Consider the following 25,711-nt stretch of genomic DNA (forward strand, 5'->3'; position numbering starts at 1 on the left):
AGAGAAAAAGCCCTGTGACCCCGGATCAATAAGTCGACTGGAAACACAAAATCAGTGCCTTCGTCTCAGAGGGCCAGTATAAGCATGGTTAAAAGCATCATTCATCATGGGGATCACGTCAGCTGTAATTCAGATGTAAACAAATGGCATATCCTTATTTGTTATATATAGTTGTGGCAGATATAAACTCACCTGAGCTTAATAATGCTTTCCAGTGCAACGGTATCTTTATGTTATTGCTTATTATTGTCCACAAAAATACTTTCAAAATTCAGATTTTAAAAAATGTGCTGACTTTGAGCACAGAGTGTAAAATATTTAAATAGGATTACAAAGATTAGATATGGAATCAAGCATGAAAATTATTCTAATTAGATAGCAAAATTATGGCATTTCAATTCCAAGTAACGTTCAAAAACAAAAAAAAAAGAACGAAAGAAAAAGGTTAATTTTCTTAATTTATTTTGGTAGAAACTGGCTTCCACACTAAAATCGCTGTAGGTGGGAGGCGTCGGCACAGGTGTCAGATAATGTAGGAATCTGTTCATTATCAATTTGTCTGCAAATTGCCTCAAGATGGGTCGCATACATTTTGTTTTCCCCTTGCCTGATAAGTTTGATAACGGCAGAAAATTTTCTGATTAAGGTGAGGAGGAGGAGGCCAGAAACCCTGCAGAGGTCCTGTACCACTCACAGTAAATAGAATTTAACAGGAAATAATAGGACGACAAACCGTGTTTTTTATTTGTGTGGCAGCACTCAGGGCTCTAAGGGAATACCAATACAATTGAATTTTCCTTTCCACAGGTGGATCCGTTTCCCTCCAGCCATTTACTGGTGTTATTTACTGTAGAGGATTCAAAGTTTTTTTTCGGGGCTAGAAGTGACAGAGGTGTTTATATCACAGACAAAAGGGGATGGGCTTCCTTCTGGATGTGAGAGACTACATGCCGGTGTGTATGATCAGCCTGCATAGCAGCTGAAGTTCGAGGATTATTTTGTACCATAAAATAACAAAATAAAGGATTTCCTGTGTCTGTAACAATTCATTAGCTCACAGCAGTCTTACCATCAAATGGTAGCACATAAAGAATCCCTCATAATCTGAATCTTTTAAATGTGATACATTATGCTTGTCCTTATTTTCTGTATACTGTGCTTACAGTGGTTAAACCTTTTTAAAAAGCTAAACACTCAGACTCTTTTCTCTCTCTCTCTGTATGATGTTAAAGATAGAGGGAAGCTCTTAATATTATATTTTAAGGCAGAAGCTCACATAATGGCTTGAAGGGGAGAGTTGCCTTATAAAGAAATGTCCAGTATAAGACAAACAAGCATTATTGCGAACTGTGAATCCTGCCAATCTCATCTGGTTACAAAAATGTTCACAATAGGCCCACTTTAAGTAATTATGTTTCCATTCTGTGACAATGAATCCTGCGGTAGCATTTAACGCAATGAAGCAGAGAAAATAAAGGTGTGAAAAAAAAGTACTACATACAGATGGAGTAGCTCCCAGAACAAACTAAATTAAATTCCACTGGGAGGAAATAACCTCTTGCCCTCCCTTTTAGCCAACGCTACTATTCAAGCTGTCACAAACCTTAAGTATCGAGCAAAGCAGAGGCCGTTTTAAGTACGATTTGATGTTTACTTGAATGAATGCCATCGTAACTACAGCACTGACAGGCTGTGCAGCATCGCAGCAGAAACATCTTCCAAGGACTTCTTTTTCTTTACATCCTTACGCATCAAAAATAACCGAACCATGAGGGGAAAGTACCACTAAAAGCTTTCAGTCAACTATGTGAGGAGAAACAGTGAGGAGAAGCATAAAGCGTCGCAAAACCATCATGTGGTGTCTTTATTCATAACACAAACTGTTTCTGACTCCTGGATGAAAGTGATCTCTGTCTAGCATGTGGCTGCAGGCAGCAACAGACATAAAAGGGCATTTTTGAACACATTAGTCTAAAAGGACATAAATAGAAGGATAAATTAAACAGAGGGCTGCATCATAAAGGTGTCATTTTAAGAATCCCACATGGTCCAATTGAAATGGGCTGATGCTTTTATCAATAGACACTAGAAAGGCATAAATACAAAGAGGCTGTGCAGAGCGGCTAGGTTCTCATTTGTGGTAAAATTTATCTTTTTAGTCATTACACCAGACACAATAAAGAAATAAAGAGCTACTTAGAGGTGGGATTTTTAACCATGAAAACCACTGCAGCACATTAGTGGAGAAAACTGAATGTCTAAGAGTGCTGCCAAATCCCCATTAAGTTGGATTTTAGACATGCTTTGGATCAGCCTACGATACTGCCCCACATCCACCAGGGGGCTCAACTTCATATTGCTCCTCTCCAAGTCCCTCTGGCACATCGCTCTACACTTCTGGAGCCCATCTACAGAACCTGCATCAGGGGTTTCTTTATATCCAAAGCACTTCTCCTTTAGCTTCTCTTCATCTTCTTCGCAGAGTAGTAATGAGGCATACTCTCTGAGAGACACCAGCTCTTTTTCCAGCGCTAAGGCAAACATTTTAGATGCACCCTGACCTCCAGCACCTTTGAGAGGCTGGATGGAACAGGACTCGGGGAGGTACGCCAGCAGAGAGTCCAAGAACTGGAACATCTGTAACTGGCTGCATGTGAACAAAAAAAAAGTGACATTTCGCAAGTTATTACATAATTCATGTCACAATACATTTAAAGAAGTTAAGTTTGTTGAAATCTTTTTTTGTCATTTGTCAGCTGATTCACAACCAGCTGCTAGTTCAGAGTTTATTTTGGGGATTTGTAATTTTAAGTGCTCTGCTCTCCAGAGAATCTTAATCTCTTTGATATTCAGTGGTATATCATAGTGACATACATCTTAGTCAACTTCAAAGCTATTTCAGCTTTGAATCTGTTAATATAAATTGAGCAGTGGAGGCTTCTGCTCGTAGAACTATGCTTTCTTTTTCTTTAAATAAAATTTAATACATCACGACAATCCCCAGTAGAAGTGGCTCAGTGCACTGAGCAGTGATATTACAGGTTGTAATATCTCGCTTTGGATAACTAGAAAAGAAAATATAAGAAATAGCAGAATAGAAAGACTAAATGTAATAGCATAGGACAGATCCTTGTGGGTAACAGATGTTCTTTCTTCTTGTTTGTTTATTTGGTCCATGCGGTACCCTTAAATTCTAAGATTTACAAGAAATGCTCCTTTCAATCTCCAAATTGATAATTCAATTGTAACTATACATCTCAGAAGTCAGAAATACAGCCTTACTGGTATCAGCCATCAGAAACTTATTTACCTGGAATGGACATGCAGCTCTCCCTGGAAAGGGGTTATCTGATGCCAGTTCAGCAGCATGAGAGCAGATGGTCCTGAAGAATTTAATAGTAGATACTGAGGGCTCACTTCTATCTTCTTACAACCCACTCTTTTTTGAATCCAGCCATTTATGTCACCTAAGCTGTATTCAGGAGAGTCTATATGGAAGACCCAGTGATCCAGCACAGCTAAAAGACTCAGGAAGTCCTCTCTAACCTCATCTGGAGAAAATAACAAAACAATTGTTAACATCTACATGTCAGGAGTAAAATCACAAGTCGTACACCTTTGTGCTTTTACCTGCTATGAGTTGGGGAGTTTTAAGCAGCTCGGTGTGCAAATTGTTCTGAATGTCTAAAGCAACTTGGCCACAGTGCAACACAACTGGTCTTTGGTTGCTCATGAGGGAAAAAGCATCTGGTGTCTGGATGTAATGGAGCATGACATGGCACTTGACACGGCCAGAGTTCAACAGAGGTGTCAGCTTGGTCACCGCAGTCACAGCCACTCTGCATGCGTTGAGATCATTGGTGCTGATGGCGTTGTGCTGCTTGCTTTTTTTGGCTGGGGGCTCTGGGAATGTGGAGGCAGAGAAGGAAGAGGAGGAGGAGGATGATGATGGCGAGGAGCAGGCCGCAGGGAGCCAGAACACTTGGCTCTGGGTCTGGATAACTGCGGGCCTTGAGCACTGGCCCGTGTCTGTCAGGATGGATAAGCTCACATTGGTCACTGGTCTGGAACAAAAATAGCACATCACTAACAATCAGATATCACACAGATAGTGGCTATTCAGAGTGGAAATTGATATAACAGTAAAGACGACGTGTGCGTGTGTCTGTGAATTGAATGTGCGACTGCTTGTGAATTGATTATTTCCAGGCAGTGAAATTACATCACCTGTACAAGTACACCAATCAAAACAGCAATGTGTGGGACTTAAATGGCACCTGAGACCGTCATCAAAGTAGCTTTCCTTCACATGTTCTCAAATGAAAAATCGGTAACAGGTGGATGGAGGAATCTGATAGCTTTTTGTTCCCACATAAGGAGGTCGGAAAGATATTAAAAACTTGTTGCCATGGTGACCACCTAGTCACCCTGCATCTGCCTTGTAGTGAGGGGCAATCAAAGAGGCAAAAAAAGGATCTCTATCCAGTTAGTGCTGATAGAAATTATCTTTAGAGTTTCTTACTGATTTAATCAAGCGCAAAGTAATGTGATTTATTCCACATTATTTCACAGCAAACGGCAACTGTTTAAGTTCAGATAAATCTAATCAGACAGCAATGATACCGTCTGACAGCTGGACTGTGGTTCTTGTCACTTGATTAAAGCACAGAATGCCATGTTGTTTGTTATTGCCTCTGTCTTCACCCTACACTCATGGATCCACTCAACCACACGAACACATTATGAGTGACAAGGTATCAAGCAGATTAAGATTTCAGAGGTGTTACTACTAAATGTTTAGATAATGTGTGTTTCAGAACCTTGGACCTTTGTCCATCAAATAATTTTTAAAAATGTAACAAAGAAATCATGTTTACGCTGATCTGTCAGTAGTTAGTATCACTCCCACAACCATTCGGCCCTCAGTGGTGCGATGCCACAGCTTGTCAATTCGAGGTTTTGAAGACACCGCTGGGATGTCGTGAATCTTGTCATCCAAGGCCTCGTTCTTTGACTCATCATCAGAGTCCCACAGAGCAATAAGCCCTTCCTAGACGGAAAGTGCAAAGACTATAATCAGCAATGACAAGTGTGTGACAGCACTGACAGCAATAGCACTTTATGTCAGACGTTTCAATTTGAACAACAGGCATTTAGGCACAGACACAGTGGACTTTATGAATGTTATTTAAAAAGCAGACTTCAGATGCAATGATGCAGGTAAAAGAAAAAAAAAGGATGTAAAGTATTTGAAAATTTTCTTTGAAAAACATTTATTTTGGGGAATACACTGCATTTGTTGTGGGTGTTTGTTCGATTTAAGAGGCCAACAGTTTGTTCACTTCAACTTCCTGGAGATCATATTAAAAGAGAGAGGGAGAGAGAGGGAGAGAAAGGGAGAGCGAGAGACAGATTTTGTGTTATAAGCTTCATGTTATGGACGCACAGTGTGAGCACCCAGGTCGCATCAGAGCATCGGGCCGTATAATGTGGGACCCTGCATCATGACCTACAAACTTCTAACCCCTGCGATTCAATCGTACAGTTTGAGCAGGAGCTGAATAACGTGACTGAAAAAAATTGCACAGTGTATGGCGAGCTTAAGTTTAACAATTTACTCTCTCAATACACTTCAACAAAGCATGCATGATGTGTTGTTACTGTAGTACCTGCTCATGCTGTGTGAGAACAGGTTCTCTTTCTGAGACCACATCAGTAAGGGCTTTGACCGACTGCTGTAGAACGCATTCCTTCACTGTCACTTCTCTCTGAAGCTCTTGAAGCACGGTCAATCCACTCTAAATTACAAATCATATCTGATTGACAGGGCACATTATAAATTTAACACACAGTGAGTAACTTAAATTAGGTTCACGAGGGGTCAACATCTCATACAAATACCATCATCAGGTCTTTAATTATGCAGCAAATGTGACTGCCAGTATGGATTAAATCAAATTAGCATCACAATAAACTGTGTGTAAAAAATATTTTTCTAATTTTGATATACAAAGGACGACAAATTAAAGGAAAACCCTGAACCCCTGACCCCTACAGTGACGAGATCTTGCTGCTCTGTTTTGCTATAAGGGCATTTTGCTGACACAGCTTGAGTCCAATAGTCCCTTTGGAGGGAAAGACTGCTGAAAATCAATACAATCAGTACAAAGTGGGAGTGGTCACTTCCAGGGTGACAAGACCTCCATCCACAGGGCCTGAGGGTTCAGTGAACAGTTCATTAATAATGAAAAATGATCTGAATCATATGACATGGCTCTTGCAAACACAGTGGGATTAGCATGTGAAATAGCACTCTGAACCGCCATTATGAAAGTCACCAATACATTTTTAAAGAATGGTATGTATATGCCTTCAGTAAAGTTTCAGAAAATTGAAGAATCAATGCATTGGTGCAATGCAGCTGTTCTGATGGCAGATGGAACCTAACCCCTTATTAAGAGGCTTTATGTGGATTTTTTCCTTTAATTTGTCACTGCTACTTTGCTAGATAACAAATGCATATAGAAATACATCCAAGTGTTACAAACCATTAGACAACATTGACTTATCACACAACACATCAGAAGTAACTCAGATGAAAAAAAATACAAATAAAAAAAATAATGCTGTAACCATCATTCTCGTATGGTTAAACTAAAACATAAAGTCTTCCATTCATCAATTTGCTCATTTTCTTAAACAGTTATCCAATTCAGAGTTATGTATTGCTGGAGCCTATCCCAACTGTCACTGGGTGTGAAGACAGATAGATCAGCAGTCCATCACAGGGCTAACACATGATAGAGACAGACAACCATTCTCATTAGGATTCACACAAATATCTAATTTAGAATCACCAGTTAACCTACAATGCATGTCACTGGTTTTGAGAGGACCCATGCAGGCACAGTGAGAACAAGCAGACTCTATATATAAAGGCGGGAGCCAGCAACTGGTTTCAAACCCAGGATTTTCTTGCTGTGAAGCGCCATTGTTAGTCACTGCACCACTGTGTGACCCCTGAAGACAATCTATTACATACATACACCATATGGAGAAAAGTACTGGGCCATCTACACATTACACCTACAGGAGCTGATTGGTCTTTGAAACCCATGCCATGAAGCTCCCGGTGCACAGTGTTTATACTGGTGTTAATGCCAGAGGAGGTGTAGAGCTCTGAAGTTTTTGAGTCAGCAAATTTTAGCAATAGGCGACCCCACTAAATGTTTCCACTTTGCAATACATTTTGCAATACAGTTAGCTCTTATAGCTTATTGTAGAATATCTACTAGGGAAGAGATTTCACAAATTGACCTATTGCAATGGTGGCATCCTATAACAGTACCCTGCTCACATTCTATGAGGCCTATAGAACCACCCCTTATTCACCCACATGTTTGTAAAGGGAGACTGCATGGCTGAGTTCTTGATTTCATACACAAGTGAAATCAGTTGCAATGAAAAACCCTTAATTCAAAAATTAAGAGGCCAATTTGACCCAATACTTTGGACCATATAATGTATGACCATTAGCACAAAAAAATATTACTGCAGTGCTTCTACACCTACTCTATTAATGTGTTATAAAGACTCACCTGCAGTCTTGATTCCAAAGCTTTAAGTGTAAGGAGATAGTTCTCTGATGGAGGAGGGGATGTCTTTGGTGCTTCAGTGTCCTGGCCATGCTGAAACATGTATTTTCAGTTAGACATACTTCCATTCATTCATTACATTTTTTAAACGCTTATCCAATCAAAAGTTGTGTGTTGCTGGTGCCTATCCATCACAGATAGATCGGCTTGTCACATTTGCCCCCCACGCCCCCGAAAGGTGGAAATAGGAAGAAGAACATCACTCATAAGAAGAAAAATATGCTTACAGAAAATGAAATACCACAAAGGTCAGTGATGAGGAATTCTTCCAATGCTATAACTCGATCCTTAAAAACCAGCAGCATCTGGTCTGTTCCACACCCCAGGAAGTCATCCACATGGATGGAGGTGACACTTGACCAGAGGGCAGCTATCTGGAGAAGATGGTTTAACAAAGTAGACTTTATTAAAACTTTTAAAGCACAATGAGGGGTAGACAAGAGAGTTGGACTGTAAAAAGATCATGAAACCTACCTGAAAAGTTTCCTTCCATATGGTGCAAACATGCCCCTCACAAAAGGATACAGCAAACAGACAACCATATCTTCCTGTGTTAACTACCTGAATATTTTCAGGTTGCTCAAAGGGTAACTGACAAACATCTTTTACTACTCCATTCTCAAAATAAACAAGTTGCCGATTAGATGTTGCTGCAACTACATCACATTTAAGCACACCATCCACTCTGTCAGCCGCAACCACCAAGATGCACTGTGTGATGCTAATGTATAGATGAGGTAAAATCACACTGGCATCAAACACTTGTCCATCTTCAACAAAATAGCCAAGGGTTTGGCTAGTGGACTCTTCTGGAAGCTTTTGCAGTCCGAGAACAAACACCTGTCCTTTATGGAGAGGGAGTTCACCTACAACACAGTGGGAGAAATGAATGGGAACCTGTCTCACTCCTTCTGCCTGCGGGGATGTATAAAGGACACCACCTTCATGCCTCCACAACACAGTTGGACCCTGGAGAATATACACAGCCCCCTTCATTTGATAAGGGAGTTTAAACTCCACACAGGGCTCCAGTCGGTTTGAAGAGCTCAGTGTGAGAAGACTGTACTGAAAACTGCTTCTTTTCTCACTCTTCTTTATCACTAAAACACATGGCGCGGTGGCTCTCTTCTGAGCGTCCGTGACGCTTTTACATTTCACAATATCCACATGAGCTAATCTTTTCCTGCTGATGACAGCCGCTCCGTCAGCTGCCTTCAGAAACGTGTTCCCTTCCCGTTCAAATGAAAGACTGCAGAATATTAACTCGCTTCCTTCGTTGTCATTTGTGCCCGGAGCCCGTTTGCAGTTAAATGAGATAGTCTTTCCACAGTGGGAGAGCCGATGGGGATTTCGATACAAATCTTCCGAGAGCACACTCTCCATCATGCAGCAGAGAAGGGTCCGTTTCCGCCTTGTTGAGACCTTTAGTCTACGTTAATGTAAACTTCGGAACTGTCACTTTCATTACGGTGCAGTTACAGGTTTAAATACACGCTCATTTTACTTGTGTCAACTTTTGTTTACACCGAGGTCACACTCGAAGTAGCGCGCCAACGGTCTCTGGACGCTTCCTGTCAGACGAAATGCATTGTGGGTGAGAGTTGTAAGAAAAACAACCATGCACCGACACGGAAGTTGAAATGTGTCGCTACCTGGAACATTTATCTAAACAGGCTTGTTGTATGAGTAGTTAGGCTTTTAACAGGTCTTAGACACAATTCAACACTCCCTCGGTTACGAACAAACAGCCACGCGAAGAGGTGTGGCTAAACCGGTAGAGCCAACATGGCAACGACAGGGCGTCAGTTTCACAGTTAGTTCGCACTGATTCATACAAACAACAGTCAGCTAACTCGCTTTCAGTACACGGAACTGCCAAAGACCAGTGGACAGCTGAACATGGCTGAAGTTGAGCCACACGAAGGAGAGCAGGTATCGCTGATAACCGTTATTTATTTATTTATTTATTTATTTTTGATCACTTATTGTCATAAATGACTATACGATTAAAGCCAAAGACGACTCTAACCTGAAACAACTCTGTTTTGACAGGACCTTGAAAAGAAAATCGAGGAGATAAGGCAGAGATTCAACAATGAGTTGCTCCAAGGTAGCACAGTTATTGCGGGCAAGCTGACAATAACATCTCTTGCTTTTGAATGCATTTTGGTTGCTGTCATCTAGCTTGCATACATTCAGATATTGTACATTAAATAGTTAACTGTTACTTTACGCCATGTTGCTTAAACGTTGACCCGAATACCCAGAGCCCAGATAAGCGTTAGCTCTTTACTGCCCCGAGTAGCAGTTTAGTTTTTAGACTAATTTTAGGCTAAGCCGTCACACCATGGCCTCCTGGGGGCTTTATTTGAGTTTGCAGCACAATATGGACATTGTGGGTCTATGAGAATTTTAAATGGGAAAGTTTAAGTCTTTGAAATTGAAACCGATTTTGAAGTTGTCATGTGATTCAGTCTGCGTGTAAATGTTTGCAGATTCAACAGAGAAGTATGACCCCAGGGACGTGGAAAGGCTTCAGACAGATGACAGTCTGGTGGAGGGCTACCTGACATGGAGGATCTATAATGTTGATGATGCCTTGAAAATGATTGATGAAAGTCTTCATTGGAGAAAAGAGTATGGGGTAAATGGTAAGGTGCTAATATGATATGCATTATGTCACAGTATAACAATGTAACCTCACTGTTGTTAATGCTTACAATTTATAGTTTCAATACTAGGAAAATGTTCGATTCCCAGTGCTACATGCATATTATATTTGAGCCCCAAAAATCACAAGCCCTTCCTAAAAGTGAAAATATTGACATTACCATTTTGAGATGTCTATAAGCCTGCAGTACAAACCGCTGCTTGTCTTTGTGCTTCCCTGGCATTAGTTCAGACAGAACATCATTGTTTGGGAAACGCCCGTTTCTCCACACACCCAAGAACAATCCCCACTGTTTCTTGTGAGGAACTTTTCAGATTAACTGTCTGTTTTTAAATAGCAAATTCTATTTGTCAACAGTTGTTTTTAGAAAGTTTCCTTCAGTAAAGTCTACAAGGAATTCAAGGACTTCGCCTTTAAAAAAAAAAAGTGGGGGGGGGGGGGGGGGGGGGGGCGTGAATTTATATGCATTAACAGAAAATTTGCTATTTTCCATCAATTTTGGGAGTTTTAGAAAGACCTACTTTTGGGAATCTAGGTCCCTTAATAGCAAGACTTCATAATACTCTTAAAATGTGGCAAATTAGTGACCTTCTCTAAAGGACCATGCAGTGATTCAGAAATTTAGCACAGTATATTTCATACAATTTATGCAGTTTTATTTATTAATAACTAGGGTAACACAAAATAATCAAATTAAAGATTTTCTGCGCCTTGAGGCAAAGAAATTAAAGGCAGCAGTAGTCTAAAAGATACAAGACAGATTCTTCCCTTTGCCTAAAATCTCATGTTGCATATTGTTATTCTTTGAATGAGAGCACTGGATAACAATGTAATGAATGTCCTCATGTGTGTTTCAGACATTAATGAGAGCACTATTCCCAGATGGATGTTCGAAACTGGGGCTGTCTACCTCCATGGCTACGACAAAGAGGGCAACAAACTCTGTATGCACTTGCTCTATTAAAAGAGATGCTTCAGCTCAGCCTTTATTTGTTAGAAACATTATCTTTCCCGCTAAAAATGTTTGATCCCAATTTGAGAAAAAAAAATACAAATGAAATATGATAACTTAAAATTTGTTTCCTGTGTTTTAGTCTGGTTTAAGGTAAAGCTGCATGTCAAGGATGCAAAGACTGTCATAGACAAGAAAAAGTATATTGCCTTTTGGCTGGAGAGGTATGCAAAGAAGGAACCTGGGATGCCTCTAACCGTTGTGTTTGACATGACGGACTCTGGCCTCAGCAATGTAGTAAGTCCATAAAGCTATTTTTAAGAGGAAGTCTTTTGTGTTTAAATAATTTACCATTTGTGCTCTAGTCTAATCCAGGTCTTCAAAACTCACATTATTTTTTCAGTCTTTTCCTCTAAGGTATAAGTCTGTTGCTTTCCTGTTACTGTCACTGCAATGTTGTTTACCTTCCTCATACTTCTTGCTTCTTGAGCTGTGGACTTGCAGGGGCTGATACTCCTCAATGGTATTACACGTTAGAGATTAAAGTAACCTTTAAATCCTGATGGTCAGCTCGAGCGGGCCGTCTAATCCTTAGGCTCGCTGTGTCACAGGCATTGGCTCCTTGATGGAGGACTCTGTCAGTGAGTTTATTTCATTGGCTTGGCTCTCTCCTAGAAAAATTGCTCAATTAAAGATGAATAAACCAACACAAACAAGGCAAAAAGAATAAATAGCTATGCAGCTCCTGTATAAAATGAGTAGATTAGATGATCAGTTTGGAAAGCAGCTTTATTGAGGCCCGTTGAACCACAGTATGAGCCAGCGCAAAGCTAGCCAGTATGATCTCATTAAGGGTTGGGAGTGAATTTCCTGCATAGCAATGAGGCTTCTAGCCAATTGTAAAGCCGAGCCACGATATAGGGGTTATTACTATTGACGTATTTGCTGTTTGTCTGATAATTTAAATTATCATAAAACAGTGAGGTTAAGATTTTTCATATTTATCTAAAATTGTTTAAAGCGTGACTGAACATTTGACTTGGAGATTAAAATTTGTGCCTGTCTAAGGGGCTTTAATCAGAAGCCCTTTTATTATTTATGTTGAGAAAATGCACTGTAATCTGAGCCATTTGGGAGCTCTTTTTACGTAACTTGATTTTAGCAAGATTGCAGAATTGTGTAATTAAGGCATTGTGTAATGATAAAAGTTGAGGGTTAAATCTGCGTGTTACCATTAAGTAATGGCAAAATGGCATAAAAAAGCAAGATGGAAAAGATTCAATTTTTGTGAAAAAAAAAATAAAAGTATTGCCGTTCAGAAATGGAGAAAAAACATGCTTAAGACTTTCTCTGACAATGGTTGACAGAGGCTGAGCAGGGGATCACTCAGAAGGGGAGCATGCAATGAATTTCCATATAATATTAAGTGGGTCGCTTCAGATGTAGAGGCTGTTAAGAGAGGGAAAAAAAATTTCCCCAGCGAATGGGGTTTGTTGATGCATATTTTATTTTTTTAAGCCTTTTGTGTGGTATTAATCACAAATTTCTTTCTTCCACTTTGTGTTTCAGGACATGGAGTTTGTGAAGTACATCATTAATTGCTTCAAAGTATATTATCCAAAGTTTTTATGTAAGTTACAAAAGTCATGTAAGTCATCTGGATCTTTTGAAACATTATTCTTACTAACTTGTTCCTTTTTTTTTAATCATTTCAGCCAAAATGATAATAGTGGATATGCCTTGGATTCTGAATGGTAAGACTGTGGCTTCCAAATTTCAAGCAGTCCTTACTAGTTTTTACGATTCTGACATCTCAACAATAAAACATTTGCCTCTGCTACAGCTGCGTGGAAGATTGTGAAGTCGTGGTTGGGTCCAGAGGCAATCAGCAAACTTAGGTTTGCATCCAAATCTGAGGTCCAGACATACATAGGCCCCGAGTACTTGCCACCTCACATGGGTGGAACGGTATGTTATGGCTTTTTAAAATGGTTTTAAATTATGCGTTAATTAGTTTAACAAAAGATGCATTAGCAATGGAATGGTCAATACTCCAGTGGGATTATAGTGTGATGAAGGTGAGAGAAATATTAAAACTGGGGTAGGCCACATGGTTTGGGTGTGATTTAGCAAAAGAAAATCCATAATAATCTTTCAGCAGGTTGTAATTCAAGTCGTCTGAGAGGGAATTAGAGTCTTCTACCCCCTCTGGGCTCTGATTTTAGGCTTTAGAAAATCTAACATGTGATGGGAAACTTTATGAGTCACAAGTCCTTTTCAGAGCAGATCAGGTGAATGCTATCATTTTGTATAGAATCTAAAAAGACCTATTAGAAAGTAACAGTGGAACATGTTAAGTGGACCATGATGTAGAAGATTAGGATTTAAATGCAGTGTGAAGCGTTAAGGTCAACGCTGGGTTAAATGTTGTTGTTTTTTCCCTTCAGTATCTGCATTAGTTTTCTTGCCAGTGATGGCAAGAAATCTAACTTTTTTAAATATTAAACACAAGTTTAGTTACTTTGCTTCTTTCTTTACATAACCAAAATCATATTTACTGATTAATCTGTTAGAAAAACACAGACATGTCTGAATTGAAAGTGTTACACTTTAATAACCATGCATGTGGTGACCTAACCTATTTGGCTATGTTCTAGGATTCCTTCAAGTATAGTTACCCACCTCTTCCTGACGATGACTTCCAAACACCCATCTGTGACAACGGGCCCATTGTTAGTGATGATGAGAGGGAGAGCAAAGAAGGTGACTTGGATGTTAAAGATGCCCTTGAGTCCAGCTTCACTTCAGATGTTGTAGTAAAGCCCAAAAAGGTACATTTTCTTTCCATTTTAGTTATTAATATACTTTTTTTTAACAAAGAAAAAAAATAGTGGATAAAAATAATTTCAACTTTGTACACAATTTAATTACACAACAGTATAAAGTAAAACTGCTCCCTGGGTGTTGTGCAAGTCTGTACTTTGGCACTCAACACTTAGTATATGTGTAGTTAGTTTGATCGCATCTGATTGCCTATAAATAAATGTGATCTTTAATGCTGATGCTAATATAATTGACAGGATTAGTGTTTCTGTTGTTATTAGAGTAGCTGCTCTCAAGTTCAATTCAATTGAATTTTATTTACAGTGCCAAATCCCAACAACAGTCGCCTCAAGGTTCTTTATATTGTAAGATAGCCCCTACAATAATACGTACGCGATGTCAGCTGAGACTGAGTTCTGAACATTTTTTAGATTTGGGTAGTGAAGCATTCTGCTTCTAGGGAGATTAGGTGAGGTTTGGTCACTGATTATTTCATCCTGTGCCTTCTTTCACTCAGTTTCTTTAAACTGCACACAAGGTAACAACATGTAATCGGGTTCCTTTGCAGCAGGTAATGGTTCTGATTTTTGTAAACATTAAGCTGCTACCTATTGCCTCTGTGAAGGTGACTTGTAATGTAATTGGCAGCAGGCATATCCAAAGCTCTTGCATCACAGATGGACCACTCAAACTCAAACTCAGCAGTCTTTGTCAACCACACAAGGAACTAAAAGATTGTTGAGTTTGTTGCTTAAGCCACTCCATGCTGGAGCTGGATTCCTTCTCCCTGGCAGGATGGAGCACCATCGCTGAGATGCCCCAAAGACTGAATGTGTTGGAGCCCTCATCACCTCCCTCTCCCTCTTGTACAGCACCTTTTGCAAATGAGTGTTAAGTCCACCCTTCCAAGTCAACCTTGCTTATTTTCAAGTGAGCAGCATGCAAAAAGTGCCTGGCGGGAAGAAGATGGGATGTTATCAAAGGGATTATTTTAGCATATACTCATTATCTGAAAGCGCCTGTTAAAGAAAGTTGCACTTACATTGTATTAGTGTGTTTTAATAAATACCACACTGGTTTAGATTTTCAGAGCTGGGATATGCACATCAGACAGTCATTTCCAGTCACAAGTTTGATGCTTTTTAATGTCCTTAGTGTAACAAGTGAGATCACCTCAAACTCTCAGCCATTGTTTTGGTTAGAGATGCCTAAACTTGCCCCACATAACATCATCAAAACGTGCACAGATCCCATGAATTGCGTAATGTTATTTCCCAAACGTTGGTATTGTACTGCAGGCCTCTGAGGTGGCCGGTTTCATATCAAAACATTTGCGTCAACTCTGTGGAAAAGTTGAAGATATTTTTGAGGCTTGCCTGACAAAGTAAAGTTACACAATCACTCTGAGATGACACTTTACACACACGGAGGAAATATCTGAATATGGCCTCTTAGGTGTTGTGAATATTCAGGGTGAGAGAGTAGTGGTTCCACTTTGACAGGTAATTTGTTGTAATGGTAATTAAAAATTCATGTAAGCTGTTATTAAGCGTAATTTTGACACTCGCCTAAGGTTGCATACCCATTAGAAATTAAGTCTGCAAACGTTATTCACCATCGCTCCCTTTTGAGCCTCGGGCATCTTTATTCAAGGTTTGCATATTATCCACAGCACCTGCATAATAACCACTTAGCTTTTGTGTTGCTTTATTATCCTGTTGGAAAAAGACCAAATTGGGTAGATAAAGGAAGCACAATCGAACAAAAAGCAAAGCACTTGAATGGGATCAGAAGTGGACAATGTTAAGATGAGAGCTTGTGCATCAGTAGGTTGCTCAGTAGGGTTCATCATGTTTTCAATTCTGCTACACCTGATTTCTGGTAGTCCATACTATGAGTGAATCACTGTGTTTTTACAGTTGGAAACTCTTGGAATTTCAAGCCCGTCTGAGCGCATTCCTCAGTGCTTGTGTAGACGTTTCTGCTCCTCAACCATCTTGTGTCACTATACAAGACTGTTCCTCCATCAGCACCATGCACTTCAACCTGCATTCTTCTGGATACCAGTAATCACTAGCACAACTTTTTGGCCTCAGAAAGCTAATTGAGTTTCTTTCTGTTTTGAAACAAGGGCTGGATGTGGTAAGGAAGTGTAGGATTTCGCCTACACAAGGAGCTCAATGTCCGGAAGATTTCTGCAGGCTGGAAAGGCAGGTGTACTCACGTGGGTCGAATTATTGTGAGTGCACCTCCCTCACAGTCTCCTGATGTCATCACCACCCCTGGACATGTTCATCCCTTGACCTGTCCTGGACCTTACATTTCGATTTGACCCTCCGTTTGAAAGCATAACATTTCTGACCTTGTTATCAAGGCATGTCAGCTTAATAATGAGCAGCTTATCATTTGCACTATGTCCTGTAAACGCCGAACCAAGTGGGACACTCATTTCACAGTTTAATTAGCTGTGGAGAAAGCGTAGCACACTCACTGCTGATCATTAGCAGTTTCACATTATTTGTATCTTCTCAGTTTAAAAAACTGCCAAGGTAATTACTGTTATATTACAGTAGACCAACTTATTAACCCATAGCACTAAATCTTTAATCCTGCCTGCCTTTGAGGCAGCTTTTCACAAAAGCCGTCTGTGTCTTGTCCTCTAACACTATCTCTTTTTAAGTCTGTTATTTAGCATTGCTAATCACACAGAGAATCTTATTTTGTGCCTTGATATGAACTGTTTCACCAAAAAAACACTCCGATCAGCTCTTACTTTATTATATTTGTCAGTCCTTCTGTGCCTTACAAAATGTGTAGAAATCACATATTTCTGTAATTTTAGTTTAATTCCTTGTACCCAGCTGTGGCAGTGTATTCCTTTTAAATGTAATTTTCAAAATTAATTACCTTTTGTTTCTTTTTAACAAGTAATGACATTTTGTATGAGGAGTATGGATCTAGTAGAAATAATGCCAATGATATTATCACTAAAATAACTGTTAAACACTATCTGTATGAGACAGTAAAACATTTCACTTTTTAATTCAAACTTGATTATGTTTTACATTTTTCTACTCGCATTTCATTTTGTTAAGCTTGCTCTTTAAATGGATAAATAAATTGAGACATTTCATCAGCAGTTGATGTCTTCATTCTGGCAGTTGCATGATGGTCAGCCATGAAATTAAGCTCCCTTCCTCTCTGAGTCACAGAAAATACTGTCACGTGTAGAGTCTGCTCACTTTTGCCCCTGCCCACCTTCCTTTTCTCCCCTCGATTCCTCACCTGCTGTGCTTGCTGCACAAACTGTTTTACACACCATGAAGCATCCATTTCCCGAACTGACCTACTTTAAAATAACTACCATTTATGCAACCATTTTGAAACTTCTATCCTGTCAGCTGGTGTGTGGTCTTGAGATTTGTGTGAATAATTTGGGTCGAAGTTTAAGCAATTTGCTGACGTTATGAGCTGTATATGAGTCATCTTGTGACTCCTCAGTTACTTTCATTTGTTTTGTTTTGTCAGAAGTCACAAGTTTGTGGATCACTTTTGGTTCCTCATCTTCATGGACATGCTAATTGTGGTTGTGTGTTCCCTCTGGAGGCTAAGTGGAACAACGGTCAGGGATCATCATAGGAATTTCCCATGCAAAATTATATTAAGTTGCGTTATCTGAGCATTTCAAAAAAACTATTCATCAATGCCAGTACATGAATCCAATGACGGCTTTCTCTGCATGAATGCCAAAGGTCACACTTTTCATTTTTAGGGGAAAAACCAGATAATGGTCACATGACCAAAATTGTGTGTCTCTCTAATCAAATGCTTTTTGTTCTTTCAGGTAAATTTTCTGGAACAAAGTTTGAGGTCAGAGGACAATGATAAAGGAGATGCAAGTACCAGGACCAAAGGTGCCAGGAAGCCGCTGACCACCTTCAAAGGTTCTCTGTTAGATGTTAGGTAGGTTATAGCTCATCAAGATTGCATTAGTTTGGACACCTAAATTTAAGAGTTCCCATAACTTTGTCACAGGCAGGCGACATCTGCTGTGTTTTCCCTTTGTATTCTAATACTACACTGTTCAAGACCATACAACATGTGAGATAAAACCCCAACAAGACGACCCCTTATGAGCAGCCACTTGGCTTTTGCGCTTATACTACACGTCCATCTCTCTTTGCGAAGAACCAACAGAAGTCACCCATCATGCTTGTATTCAGGTTTCCATGATATTGTTTGTTCAAAATGTTTTCACACGCTCAAAGCCAAATTTGGTAGAAAAAAAGTCGATATGAACATGTAGAAAGTGCATTTTCAGTGGCAATATAGCACCTGCTTTCAGATTAGGAATCACCAAATAAAATTCGTTAAAATACAGGTAACAGAATCCCAGTAGCAAAGTGCTTGCTGAGCAGTGTAATAGTAATGACAGAACAATTGCAGCCATTTAGTTGTAGTTCATTTCATGTTCAAACTAGCTTTTTGCAAACACACCTTATGGGAGTAACCATGAAGTTTTGCAGACTGACAAGTAACTGATGGGTTGGAAAGCTTTTTGAATGTCACTCTGCATCATCAGTGTTGTGGACTACATGGCGAGATCATAGTCAGGGAACAGCCATCGGGTCATGCAGCACTGTAATGCTTTTTATGTGTTTGCATTTACTGAATGTATCACACAAAGCTCATGGGAAAAACCTAACATAGTACTAATATTCTATGTCCTAATATTTTTATTAAAAAATTATGTGCCTCAGCAGCTCCTCCTTTCTTTGGTACCCTAATGAAGATCACCTGTCAGACAGGCCTTTAGAGCCCTGCAGCGCTTCCTTTTTTCTTTTATTATGTCTTGGAGGGGGTTACTACTATGGGAATTCCATTGTCAGCTACTTTTAAATGGACTTAATGAACTACTAAATTTCACTGAGTAGGATACTGTCAAGCAATGGAGCATCCCCACATTCATGTGCTAATAGGCATTCCTGTTTCCATGGTTAACATTTCTGCAGAAATACAGTCCCGATCAAAAGTTTAAGACCACTTGAAAAATGGCAAGAAATCATGTTCCAAGGTTCCAAGTAGCGCTTCAACATGCAACAACAGTGTTGTCCTGTTGAAAAACCCAGTTGTTATCACACAGATGAGGGCCCTCAGTCATGAGGGATGCTCTCTGCAAAATCTGTGCACAGCCAGCGTCCGTTTGACACCCCTGCACCTCCTGAAGCTCTATCCATTATGGCGCCCCCTCCACTGTGGCACGCAGAAAACATCTCAGGTGGGATCTGCTGATCAGTAACTGCTGATCAGTAACGTTGGAAGCCATCAGGACCATCAAGGTAAATTATTGCCAATTGGGTCCTCCGGCTCAGTCCTAGTGAAATTTTTTGGGGTCTTCCTGACTTTTTTGTTCCATAACCCTCAGGATCATTAAAGAAATTCCAAATGACTGTTTTACTGCGTCCCACCTCAGCAGCGGTGGCGCACTGCGAGAGACCCTGCTTATGCAGTTCAGCAGCCCGACCTGTTCAAAAAGGGAACGTGTTTTTGCTTTTGCCATCAGAACGTCATGACAGTGTGACTACCCGACAGAAAATGACAATGAATCCACATTTTTGCACAGATTTGGCCTTTTAAAGGCATGTGGTCCTAAACTTAAGTGTTGTTTTCAATAAATTGGATGCTCAAAAAATGTTTTGTCTCACTCCTGTTTCTTCTGGTTGCATGTTGAAGCTCTACTTGGAACCTTGTTCAGATCCAACCATGCAAAATAGCATTTTTTGTCATTTTTCAAGTGGTCTTAAACTTGATCAGGACTATATATACATATACATATATTGCTTTTGCAGATTCCTAGAAATGAACCTCACCCTAAACAAACACCTAAAACATTCTTGGGGTCTGATCTGCACCTAGCATACTCTGCTTCTCTGCAGGTGCACCCAGCCTAGTTGTTTAAGCTGCTTCAGAATTTGCTTGGCCTTCTTCCCTGCCTGCAGCCTGAAAAAAAACTGCACTAACCGGGCAAACATGCCAGAATCAGTTTTAACTGCAAACAGCAAAGGTTGACTGTGAATGCATCAGTCTAGCTGATGTGGACCTGGGTTGAATACACAGACCAGCCAGCTTCTTTGTTCTGCAATGACAACTCTATTGTGTTTGGGAGACCTAAAGCCAGAAGTGTTATCTGGTTACCAAAGGGTAACTGGTTTGATGTTCAACACAGTTTCCATCGGTTCATCTATGAGTCTGTCCCATGTTTCCAATATTTCTGCCAATTCCCTTTGGGTAAGACATGCCAAAGCTTGTTCAGGACCCTTACATCCTTCCCTGTTTAAATAAGTGTACCAGCTTATTAGTTACATCCAACTAGGACAGGAAAATCTGAACATCAAGGAGGATTTGCTGTAATATACGTGTAACTAGGTATAACCAGTTGACTCACAGGTCTGTGTATTATGTATTGAAGAGCCATATGCAAAAAGATTAACTGCATCTGAAGTCATTATTGATGTTTTGTACCTTTATAGCTCAACTGATCTGTTCAAACAGAGGCAGGAATTAAGGATGCTGACAGTCAATTGCTCATTGCTAGAGATGAATTGGTGTTATGCTAATTAGTAAGAAACACTGGCAAATGATCAATTATCTTCAAGAAAGGTGTGCTAGTCCCCCTCCTACACATTGTCAAACAGAACATATATTTTAATTGAACCTTCATTAAATTGCAAATAGATTGCTGAGTTCAGAAGATATGCATTTCAGTATGGAGTACAACAATCCCATAATGATCTGGTTGTTTCGTGGGTAAATATTTTGCGTATATAACGTGTACTCTTCATGTACTCTTCATTTTCATGAATAATGTCTGTTGATTTCTGTGTTTACAAAGCTAAAGCTTTGATGTGAGGATTTTGACAGCTCTGGGCTGTGAATTATACTGATAAACAGATTAAAATGAGCCTTAAATGCAATTATGTTTGGGAGTTGTGTTAGCCTTCATTCGAGACTGGGGGCTTTAGGAGAGAGTAGGGGTCTTTGATCTTGTGTTTGCCAGAGGTTTGCAGAGCCCAAAGACTCACTTTGAGATCAAGCATGCTTTACTCTTTTTTTTTTTCTCTTTCTTTTTTCCTTTTTCCCTACCATAAGGGACATGGAAAAGGAAAAAAAAGGGAAAAAAATCTTTGTTCTTAGCGGTCTTAGTTCATAAAACAGCCAAGCTGCATCATTGAGAAGCTTTATACATGCATAGCAGATAATATGATCCCGCTGTAATAAGTATGCAATGTGCACCAAGGCCAAATTCATCAAATTGCATGCTGCATGTATATATATCACCAAGTTAGACTGTGTGAGCTAACGACAAGCAAAGCATACGTGACCCCTTACAGGCTTCCTATGGCTCGTCCCTTCCTTTGCAACATTATACAAATCTCTCTAAATCAAATGCTAGAAGGGATTCATCTTATTTCATATTTTCTAATCCAAGTCATAATATCAGGAGGTCTCCCTCTAGTAAGATGGACAGCTTGATTCCGGATACTAAGTTAGATTGCTTTATTTTAAATATATTTTCCTGTAGCAGTAACATCAGTGTTCTAATGGGCAGCTTGATATTCTGGTACACAACAGACTTTGGAAAAACAACCCATGCTGAAGTCTCCTCCTTATAACTTACAAAACAGCCGGATTTTGCCCTGCAGCTAAGCTTGTTGAACAAGTCATAAAACTTTCAAAAGGGCTGTAGCAGAGCGCCAGTAACATAACTTGTTTAGGTTGGCTAAAGTGGACAGTAAACAAGTAAAGGTTGATTTAGATGTACCATGCTCGTTCAGTACCACAGTGTTCTGTTATTATGTTTCCTCTTTTAATTCAATGATAAAATTGCTAACAATTAATTACAGTGAATTAAAGAAGCAGATTCTTCATTCAGTTAAATAAAATCCTGGAAAAGTAATTTGTTAGCGGTTTCCATTGTCAAAACATTTGGCTACATTTTTAATAAAAAAGAATAAAATTGTGTCTCAGGTTTCCACCTATGTAGCAGTCTAATGTAGTTCCTGCTACACACTGAGGTTTTTTTTGCTCTTTATCTCTCTGTTCAGCCCTGCAGAGGAGCTCAGCTTTGGTTCTGGAGAGACTGAAAAGAAAAGCTTAATTATCCTGAACAATGTGGTCAAAAATCAGGTGGCCTTTAAGGTGAGTCTGAAAGCGTTCACATTCAAGTGTGTGGCACTTGCTACAGTTAATTCGTGCACCAGTTCCCTTTGATCTCACAGTTCACAGACTAACTATTGCGTTTATGTATTCAATAAATTGAGGAGACAGAAAAAAAAGCATTGTTAAATGTTCCTCTAATGTCTTCACAGGTGCGGACCACGGCGCCCGACAAGTATAGAGTGAAGCCGAGCAGCAGCTGCTGTGAGCCAGGAGCTTCAGTAGACATAGTTGTGTCACTACATGGAGGTATTGCACTTAAGCTCTGCACTCTTCTCACAGCAGATGTTTCTAAATGCTGAACCTCAGAATAATCAAGAGGTTCAGTGTATTACCTTCCTAAAGTGCAGGCAGCCACTTTCTCCTGCCTGACATGCATATTTCAAGACTGATAAAAGAATCATCTCTACAAAACAAACCATCAGACAACTGACAGTGCTGCGTGAGTTGAAACAGCTTGTGCCCTTCAAGCACCGAAATGTCAGCTGTAGGTTATGATGTGCTGAACATAGCTCGCTCAGAGGAACCAGTGCAGCTTATTTTGGGTTACTTTTTTTCCTAACTTTTATGCTGTGGTGGGGGTTTTTTTTCTTCTCCCCAAAACTGTCACATCTAACACTGACTTCTGTGAACATAGCCCTTCTGTTTCTGTGTCTGAACCAAATCAGTCAGCTGCACTAGTTTTGTTGTTGATTTTAAGAGCAATTTAAATTATTTTTTTGCATTTTCTGAAACAAAAATCTAATTATTCAGTTTTCAACAGCTGTCTCGGTGAGTTGTGCTTACGTTAATGTTTTTGTTTTTTTTGTTTTTCTCTGCCTGATTTTGTGCAGGTTCTCAGGCCTCTCCACAGGACAGGTTTCTGATTATGGCTGCAGAGATGGAAAATGCTGGATCACAAGATCTTTCACAGTTCTGGAAAGAAGTACCGAAAACCAAAATCATGGAACACAGGTCTGCAGTGACGTGTTGGCCACACGTAATGCCAAGCTTTTACTTTGGCATGCCTCCCAAGTATATTTGGCAGCTTATTTTAGATTCTGTGCTCGTTTAATTCACCTGAGAGAAAGAAGAAATCCTTGTCTGACTTCTTTTTTTCTAGTTAATTCACAACTAACCTGCTAGTCCCAGCCCTTCCTGTCTCATTTTCACTACCAGCTGTTTCACTTGCCAGTTTGCTAATGTAACAGCCTCAATATCATTCAGCTGCTTCCCTAAAGTGGATCCTATCCCAAAGGTGGTGGAAGTGGAACTCCACCTACTTACACTGCAGCTGGATATCAGCTTTGAGCTTTAGGGCCAGTTAAGTTGAAAAGTAGTTTGTGTGCTGCTGTGCCGAGCTCAAAAAGGGTATAGCACAGAACAAGGATTACAGCTGCTAACTGAAATCTAAAATGATGGAAATAAAGGAAGATGGACTATGTTTCTCCCACACAGTACTCCTGTGGACCAATGATTGCATCCTCCTGATATCCTACACTAATTAGATTGTCTTTCCTACAGATTGCGCTGTCATGTTCTGGAGAGTCCTAAACCAGCAATTAAACCTTTTAAAGACAACCCAATGGAGACAATGCCAATCGAGCAGCAGGAGTTAAATATAGCGGTGAGTTTTGGTGTAAAAAATAAATAAATACAGAAATCTTGGTCAGTTTTTAGACTTTTCAGACTCTGGCTCCATTGGTAACCATCTAATGAATATACATCCCTGTCACATGGCAATCAACAGTATCTTTCAAGTTTAACGTGGGAACAGTTAACTGTTAGTTTGCTAACAGTGCCTGTATTTTGTTGGCATTTCTTGGTCTTTGGTCGCCACATGTCTACCTGTGTGTACACCACTTAAGCAACAGACACTCATCCATCCATCCATTTATTCAGTTCAGCTCACAGACTGGAGTACGGTGAAAAGTTGGGTAAATCCAGTACAGGTCTCCAGTTCATCACACAAATGACTAACACAGAGAGACAGACAACTATTCATGCTACATTCATACCTACAGCGAATTTAGAATCACCCCTTAACTAACATGCATGCTCTTGGACTATGGGAGGAAGTTGGAATCCCCACGCAGACACATGGAGAACATGCTGACTTCATTTTCTAAAATTTTTCTGTCAGCAAAGAGAGGTTCTTACCGTAACAGTTAGCTGTTCCTGTTTTCCCTGCACACAAGTTTCCACGACCTGTTTGAAAAACACTTTAGAAGCATAAACGAGGTCATTCAACCAGTTTTTGTCTCACCAGCTAATGCGAGTCACAGCCTGCACCTCACGGCTGGAGGAGAAGCTGAACAACACCCTGTGGTTGCAGAAGGTTCTCATTGTGTTGGTGGTAGTCCTCGTGATGCTAAACCTGCTGTGTCTCCACCTGCTGGGAACAGCTCAGCAGCCATCTTGATGTGCAACGGCACCCCATCAGCTGTTTCTGTAAATTCCGGATACACAGTTCCAGCGGGCCGCGTTTGAACTTCCTGATTGGCGGTCATCTGATGTTTTCCCGCCCTTTCCACAAGCTGCTATCATGGAGAGTCAGCAGGGCTGACTTTAGGACATGTGAGTTGTTGTGGAGTAAAACTAAATGAAGAGAGATTCTCTTTTTCTGACACAGTCAGATTCAATGATGTGACATCAATTCCTTGGTGTTTTTTTGTTGTTGTTTTTTTGTTTTTTTTTTGTTTTTGCTTTTTAATATTGCTCATGGAAAAATGTAATTTACTCAAATTAATTGCAACAGTCACAATATGTAGAAAATATTAGTTATTTTTTCAAACACGTTGTATAATTTTTTACATGATATAAATATAAACAAAATAAACACCTTTGGTCACCTTATCTAATTTCATTTGACATCAAAAGGCTTTTGTCTTTGTGATCAGTTCAGGTAAAAATAAGAGGAAAAAAATGAACTTGTGGAGTTAAATACGCCAGCCTTTGATCAAATATAGATGTTTTGGCTACTTAGCAGCCTTGTTTTGCATAAATATTCAAGCTCCTTAATAAACCCTCATTAGTACAGAGGTGCTTAATTGAAAACATCGCAACATATGACCTCACTAAACTTCTCCACACTCCGAGCAAGGAGCCACAAGAGATCTCTGTCTACACTATCTCCTCAATTTGTTTTAATTACCCCAACACTGAACTAAACTAAAATTACCAAAGCAATTACTGGCGAGTGCAAGGACACGGCACAACCCACTTGTAGCTTAGTGGGAAGCGCTGATATCTATAACAAGATCCAGCTCGGAGCAATCAGGATGTGAGCCGCGGCGCGAGGAGTGATCGCGGTTTGCTTATTAGATGTGTGCACATAAGGGCTGCCTGGCTTTAACAACTTGCAGTTTGTTCACAGTCAGTGGTAGCTGCTTACATTTTAGGGGTGATTAGAAT

At 39.9% G+C, this 25,711-nt stretch overlaps 2 protein-coding genes across 2 annotated transcripts; one reads left to right on the forward strand and one right to left on the reverse strand.

Moving 5' to 3' along the window:
• Nucleotides 1–507: 507 nt before the first annotated feature.
• fancb (FA complementation group B) lies at nt 508–9,196 on the reverse strand. Its single transcript, XM_084907909.1, has 8 exons — nt 8,130–9,196; nt 7,883–8,029; nt 7,599–7,688; nt 5,670–5,798; nt 4,878–5,050; nt 3,631–4,064; nt 3,311–3,551; nt 508–2,647 (listed from the first exon to the last, which is right to left on the reverse strand). The coding sequence occupies exons 1-8, from the start codon at nt 9,039–9,041 to the stop codon at nt 2,212–2,214; spliced, it is 2,562 nt and encodes an 853-aa protein (XP_084764035.1). The 5' UTR covers nt 9,042–9,196; the 3' UTR covers nt 508–2,211.
• Nucleotides 9,197–9,482: 286 nt separating this feature from the next.
• On the forward strand, nt 9,483–25,163 carry mospd2 (motile sperm domain containing 2). The gene is made up of 15 exons (XM_084907910.1): nt 9,483–9,587; nt 9,708–9,765; nt 10,151–10,306; nt 11,184–11,270; nt 11,421–11,575; nt 12,848–12,908; nt 12,994–13,032; nt 13,122–13,246; nt 13,936–14,109; nt 17,946–18,064; nt 22,207–22,300; nt 22,471–22,567; nt 23,152–23,272; nt 23,822–23,924; nt 24,567–25,163. Exons 1-15 carry the CDS (start codon nt 9,555–9,557, stop codon nt 24,717–24,719), a joined length of 1,575 nt encoding a protein of 524 aa, XP_084764036.1. The 5' UTR covers nt 9,483–9,554; the 3' UTR covers nt 24,720–25,163.
• The last annotated feature ends 548 nt before the right edge of the window (nt 25,164–25,711 follow it).

This window comes from Perissodus microlepis, chromosome 16 (genome assembly GCF_051167445.1).
Source record: "Perissodus microlepis isolate ML-2025 ecotype Zambia chromosome 16, ASM5116744v1, whole genome shotgun sequence".
In the NCBI taxonomy this organism is placed as follows: Eukaryota; Metazoa; Chordata; class Actinopteri; order Cichliformes; family Cichlidae; genus Perissodus; species Perissodus microlepis.

Coding starts and splice junctions, on each gene's coding strand:
- fancb (XM_084907909.1), bottom strand. CDS start 9,041: ATGATGGAGAGTGTGCTCTCGGAAGATTTGTATCGAAATCCCCATCGG. Junction 4,065..4,877: donor CTAACTACTGACAGATCAGC/GTAAACATGATT, acceptor TTTTTGTTCCAG/ACCAGTGACCAATGTGAGCT. Junction 2,648..3,310: donor GAGCTGCATGTCCATTCCAG/GTAAATAAGTTT, acceptor GTTCACATGCAG/CCAGTTACAGATGTTCCAGT.
- mospd2 (XM_084907910.1), top strand. CDS start 9,555: ATGGCTGAAGTTGAGCCACACGAAGGAGAGCAG. Junction 11,576..12,847: donor ACTCTGGCCTCAGCAATGTA/GTAAGTCCATAA, acceptor TTTGTGTTTCAG/GACATGGAGTTTGTGAAGTA. Junction 12,909..12,993: donor ATATTATCCAAAGTTTTTAT/GTAAGTTACAAA, acceptor TAATCATTTCAG/CCAAAATGATAATAGTGGAT.